General features: G+C 43.3%; 1 protein-coding gene across 1 annotated transcript in view; it reads left to right on the forward strand.

The window, feature by feature from the left end:
* Positions 1 to 6,066, forward strand: part of LOC133553603 (melatonin receptor type 1C-like) — a 92,907-nt gene extending 86,841 nt beyond the window's left edge. Inside the window, exon 2 of the mRNA XM_061901981.1 lies at positions 4,283 to 6,066. Within this exon, the coding sequence (XP_061757965.1) occupies positions 4,283 to 5,148 (866 nt within the window). The 3' untranslated portion in view covers positions 5,149 to 6,066. The remainder of the gene's footprint in view (positions 1 to 4,282) is intronic.
* The last annotated feature ends 589 nt before the right edge of the window (positions 6,067 to 6,655 follow it).

Consider the following 6,655-nt stretch of genomic DNA (forward strand, 5'->3'; position numbering starts at 1 on the left):
AGAAATACATACTAATAATAATAGTTTCAAAGCAAGTTATCCATCAAATTGTGCAATGCAAAAGTAGCAACATGGGAAAATTGTGAAATTTACTGTGGTTTTTACAGATTTTTTCTCTAAATGAAAAAAAAAGAGTACTTTTATTACTGTGATAAACTGTGGTGCAGTTTTGGAATTTGCAGTAATACACCGAAAAATCTAAAGTTGTTGATTTGCGGGGTGAAAAAACAAAAACAAAACAACAACAAACAAACAAATGAACTGACAGCTCAGGTGCCAAAATTTGACTGTGATTTTTTTTATTAAAAGTAAAAAAAAAAATTATGTCAATTTTACAGTAAAATTGCAGATTTTATTTTATTTACAGTAAAAAAAATGTTTTGTTATTTTACAGTAAAATGTTGGCAACTAAGCTGCCTTTTTTTCCATTAAAACAGTGGTACTGTTTTTTCATTCAGAGTAATATACACACATTTTTGGGGTTAAATTATTGCAACTTACCATATTTTTTTTTTAGTTTAGTTTAAAATAAATCTACTAATAAAATGATTTTTGAAAATGGTGAAAAATAGTATTCACTGTTTGAAGAGGCCCTCTGGGGCCAAACATAACTGCGAAGTGGCCCTCGGTGAAAACGACTATGACACGCTCTAAGTCGCTGTGGGTAGTTTTGCACTGATCAACCAGTTGGAGAACAGAAAAATGCCAAAGTTATTGTACGCTTGCATGCAGGCCCTCAGAAGCGAATCTGAAATCTGATTGGTTAAAGAAACAGCCTCGTTAGTAAAAAAAAAAAAAACCTGAAGTGACATAGTCCAGTACTCCTGATTCCAAAGGACCTCGGTAGATTAAATTAACAAGGCAACACACAGACACTGAAATCTGACAAAAAAAATTAAGATAATAACCTGTTGTGGATAAATTGGTAGAATTTCACGAACAAATATTACAATTTAGGTTGCGTACTTAAGTCAGTGTTTCTGACTGAGTTTAGGCCAGAAAAAAAGCCTTGCTGGCCCGGATACTTTAGGGCAGGGGTGCCCACACTTTTTCTGCAGGCGAGCTACTTTTCAATTGACCAACTCGAGGGGATCTACCTCATTTATATATATCATTTATATTTATTTATTTATGAAAGAGACATTTTTGTAAACAAGTTAAATGTGTTTAATGATAATACAAGCATGTGTAACACATATAGATGTCTTTCTTTCACAAAGACAAGAATATAAGTTGGTGTATTACCTGATTCTGATGACTTGCATTGATTGGAATCAGACAGTAATGATGATAACGCCCACATTTTCAAATGGAGGAGAAAAAAAGTTGTCCTTTCTGTACAATACCACATGAAAGTGGTTGGTTTTTGGCATCTAATTCATCCAGCTTCCATACACTTTACAAGAAAAACATTGGCGGCAAATTCCGTAGCTTGCTTGATTGACATTCCCGGCACCCGAGGGTCTTGTGAGATGACGCTGGCTGCTGCCAGTTCATTATTATGAAAAAATGACAAGGCGAGAAACACTTTTTATTTCAACAGACTTTCGCGCCGTCCCTTCCGTCAAAACTCTAAAGGCCGACTGCACATTTCCTATCTTCACAATAAAAGCCCTGCTTCATGCTGCCTGCGCTAACAAAATAAGAGTCTCAGAAAGCTGGCGTGCACAAGTGATGTGCACGCCAGCTTTCTGAGGGATCGCTTGTGCACGCCAGTTTTCCGAGACTCTGTATTTAGTTAGCGCAGGCAGCATGAAGCAGGGCTTTTATTGTGAAGATAGGAAATGTGCAGTCGGCCTTTAGAGTTTTGACGGAAGGTACGGCGCGAGAGTCTGTTGAAATAAAAAGTGTTTCTCGCCTTCCTCTCGGTCATATTTTCATAATAATGATCTTGCAGCAGCCAGCGTCATCTCACAAGACCCTCCGGTACCGTGAATGTCATTTAAGTGACGTCTTGGTGAAGATTGATGATCACAAATTTTTAGGTCTATTTTTTTTAAAAGCCTGGCTGGAGATCGACTGACACACCCCCCGCGGTCGACTGGTAGCTCGCGATCGACGTAATGGGCACCCCTGCTTTAGGGCAGTGGTTCTCAAATGGGGGTACGCATACCCCTGGGGGTACTTGAAGGTATGCCGAGGGGTACGTGAGATTATTTAAAAATATTCTAAAAATAGCAACAATTCAAAAATCCTTTATAAATATATTTATTGAATAACACTTCAACAAAATATGCATGTAAGTTCATAAATGTCAGGCTTGGACTTGGTCTTGGTTTGTTTTCCCGAGGTGCAAAGCGAATGGAGTGGAAACGGCGTGAAGGTAAAGACATCTTTATTTTAACACTAAAACTAAAAACAGGAACCAACAAAAAGCGCGCACAATGGCGGTACAAAAAACTGGGCTATGAAACAAAAGACTAGCACAAAGACTATAAACTACAAACATGAAACAAAAACACTTGCGCAGTGGCATGAATAACAAAAACTTACGTGGACAAAATGGACAGCATTGCAAGGCATGAAGCAGATAATTGAGGGCGTGAATGAGGTGATGTTGCCAGACCGACTAACTGGTAACTGTGGCTTAAATAATGAACATGATAAGTGAAAACAGGTGTGAGACAAGACAGGTGAACTGGTTGGTTGTCATGGTAACAAAACAGGGAGTGAAAAAAAAAGGAATTTAGAGTTCAAAGGGTCAAAAGCACCTGGTATTCCTAGGCAGTCTCCCATCCAAGTACTAACCAGGCCAGACGCCGATTGGCTTTGAGAACAGATAAGATTGGGGATGCTCAGGGTAATATGGCCATACAAAACTCATGATCAGACATGACATAAAACTAAATCAGTTGGCATGGTAACAAGACAAACAAGGAAATGCAAAACAAAACCAAATGTCCAAAAAACTAAACATAGCATGACCAAAACAAAACATGAACCATAAGCGTGACAATAAACTGTGAAAAAAAAAAATGCAACAATGCAATATTCAGTGTTAACAGTTAGATTTTTTTGTGAACATGTTCCATAAATATTGATGTTAAAGATTTCTTTTTCTGTGGAGAAATGTTTAGAATTAATTCATGAATCCGGATGGATCTCTATTTCAATCCCCAAAGAGGGCACTTTAAGTTGATGATTACTTCTATGTGTAGAAATCTTTATTTATAATTGAATCACTTGTTTATCCATCCATCCAACCATCCATCCATCCATCATCTTCCGCTTATCCGAGGTCGGGTCGCGGGGGCAACAGCCTAAGCAGGGAAACCCAGACTTCCCTCTCCCCAGCCACTTCGTCTAGCTCTTCCCGGGGGATCCCGAGGCGTTCCCAGGCCAGCCGGGAGACATAGTCTTCCCAACGTGTCCTGGGTCTTCCCCGTGGCCTCCTACCGGTTGGACGTGCCCTAAACACCTCCCTAGGGAGGCGTTCGGATGGCATCCTGACCAGATGCCCGAACCACCTCATCTGGCTCCTCTCGATGTGGAGGAGCAGCGGCTTTACTTTGAGTTCCTCCCGGATGGCAGAGCTTCTCACCCTATCTCTAAGGGAGAGCCCCGCCACACGGCGGAGGAAACTCATTTCGGCCGCTTGTACCCGTGATCTTATCCTTTCGGTCATGACCCAAAGCTCATGACCATAGGTGAGGATGGGAACGTAGATCGACCGGTAAATTGAGAGCTTTGCCTTCCGGCTCAGCTCCTTCTCCACCACAACGGATCGGTACAACGTCCGCATTACTGAAGACGCCGCACCGATCCGCCTGTCGATCTCACGATCCACTCTTCCCCCACTCGTGAACAAGACTCCTAGGTACTTGAACTCCTCCACTTGGGGCAGGGTCTCCTCCCCAACCCGGAGATGGCATTCCACCCTTTTCCGGGCGAGAATCATGGACTCGGACTAGGCTTGTTTATATTTTCAAAAATGTTTTATTTTCCAAATAGTTCAAGAAAGACCACTACAAATGAGCAATATTTTGCACTGATATACAATTTAATAAATCAGAATCTGATGACATAGTGCTTTATTTTACTTCTTTATCTCTTTTTTCCAACCAAATATGCTTTGCTCTGATTAGGGGGCACTTGAATTAAAACAAATGATCACAGGGGGTACATCACTGAAAAAATGTTGAGAACCACTGCTTTAGGGCATCACAAATGGGGCTGTTATTAAGAGAATGATTTATTTTTGGTGCTGTCTGGTTCCATCATGTAGATTTAGTTATTTGTGGTCATGCTTTGTCTGGTATTTCAACTTCCTTTCTCTCTCCAGGCAACATCTTTGTGGTGAGTCTGTCAGTCGCAGACCTGGTGGTGGCGCTCTACCCCTACCCTTTGGTACTGACAGCCATCGTCCACGACGACTGGACTATGGGGGACACGCACTGCCAGGCGAGCGGTTTCATCATGGGCATTAGCGTCATCGGCTCCATCTTCAACATCATGGCCATCGCCATCAACCGCTACTGCTACATCTGCCACAGCCTGAACTACGACCGCCTGTTCAGCCTCAGGAACACCTGCTGCTACCTGGGCCTCACCTGGATCTTCACGGCCATCGCCACCGTGCCCAACTTCTTTGTGGGCTCGCTTCAGTACGATCCTCGCATTTACTCCTGCACTTTCGCCCAGACAGTTAGCTCTTACTACACCATCTCCGTGGTCATCATCCATTTCCTGATCCCGCTGCTGGTGGTGTCGTACTGCTACTTGAGGATATGGGTGAGGGTGATCCAGGTGAAGCATCGGGCGAAACCAGAACAAAGAGCCAAACTAAAACCCAGCGACGTAAGGAACTTCCTGACTATGTTCATGGTGTTTGTGTTGTTTGCTGTCTGCTGGGCGCCGTTGAACCTGATCGGCCTGGCGGTGGCGATCAACCCGGCCAGAGTTGCTCCGAACATACCGCAGTGGCTGTTTGTCACCAGCTACTTCATGGCATACTTCAACAGCTGCCTCAACGCCATCATATACGGACTGCTGAACCAAAACTTTCGTAAAGAATACAAGACGATCGTCCTCGCTCTGTGCATCCCACGCTTGCTCCTGGTGGAAACCTCAAGGTGTGCCACAGAGGGTCTGAAGAGTAAACCCTCAGCGGCTGTGACAAACAATATCATAGCGGAGATAAACGTATAACAACGGGCATTTCTCGGGAATCCGGGTTCACCTGCTGCCTTCAGACATGCCATCGTTTTGTTTGCTGCTTATTCTGTTCTGGTTTTACACCATACTTGCCAACCCTCCCGATTTTCCCGGGAGACTCCCAAATTTCAGTGCCCCTCCCGAAAATCTCCCGGGGCAACCACTCTCCCGAATTTCGTGTACGGAGTAGTACACGGACATAGGGAGAAGTACAGAGCGCCAATAAACCTTGAAGGCACTGCCTTTGCGTGCCAGCCCAATCACATAATATCTATGGTTTTTCACACACACAAGTAAATGCAAGGCATACTTGGTCAACAGCCATACAGGTCACACTGAGGGGTGGCCGTATAAACCACTTTAACACTGTTACAAATATGCACCACACTGTGAACCCACACCAAACAAGAATGACAAACACATTTCGGGAGAACATCCGCACCGTAACACAACATACACACAACATAACAAATACCCAGAAGCCCTTGCAGCACTTACTCTTCCGGGACACTACAATATACATCAACCGAAACCACGCCGCCCCCTATCTCTCGAATTCCGAGGTCTCAAGGTCGGCAAGTATGTTTTACACCAGGAGCTGAAGCCCGACTACACCTTGACACATGCCAAGCTTAGGTGGACCACGGCAACACCCAAGGTGCTTTGGTATTACAAAATAATCACACCATATTTATTTTCTCACCATACACATCTGTTGTGTTCCACCGAACAATAAATGTACAGACAAACCCTGATTTTGCCCAAAAAATGTGTCAGTTTAAGAAGAGCAAAGTCTTTGACACAACACGACTGTTTTCCGGCATGGTTGCATCACCTGCGCCGTCACTGCATTCGTCTTTTACGTTCTGATCAAATATAAACTCAATAAAAAAAGTGTGTTTTTTTATGTCACTGTGTTTTGATCTTTTAGAAGATAACAAAAAAGCTTCAGTGCAATCCGCCAAATGTCATGTCTTTGTGATCATGTTCTGTTTAGTTACAGTATGATCTGTTTTGCTTTTGACTCCATTAGTTCCTGTTTTTGCGCACCCTGGATTGTTTTAGTTTCCATGACAACAATTAGTTTTCACCTATCATGTCACGCATCTGGTTCATTTGGACTCATGCACCTGTTAATCACCACAGCATCATTTAAGCCTGTAGTTGCCAGGCAGTCAGCCTGGCGACATCACCTCCGACACACCCATGTTATCCATGCCGATGATCCATGCTCTTTCTCAGTCACGGTAAGTGTTTTCGTTTTTGTTGTCCACAGTTTTGCCTTAGTGCAAGTTTAAGTTTTCATAGCCACGTTTTTGTACCTCCTCCGTGAGCGCCTTTCGTTTGTTCCTTTTTTTTGAGTTAGGATCAAAATATGTCATTACCTTCACGTCGTGTCCGGTCCAGTTGCGGGAAAACAAACCACACCAAAGTCCTCTCGCCTTGACAGCCGACCAATGAGCGAACTCAAACTCAAGGCTTTGCACTCAACACTGAGATC

This window comes from Nerophis ophidion, linkage group LG05 (genome assembly GCF_033978795.1).
Source record: "Nerophis ophidion isolate RoL-2023_Sa linkage group LG05, RoL_Noph_v1.0, whole genome shotgun sequence".
NCBI lineage: Eukaryota > Metazoa > Chordata > Actinopteri > Syngnathiformes > Syngnathidae > Nerophis > Nerophis ophidion.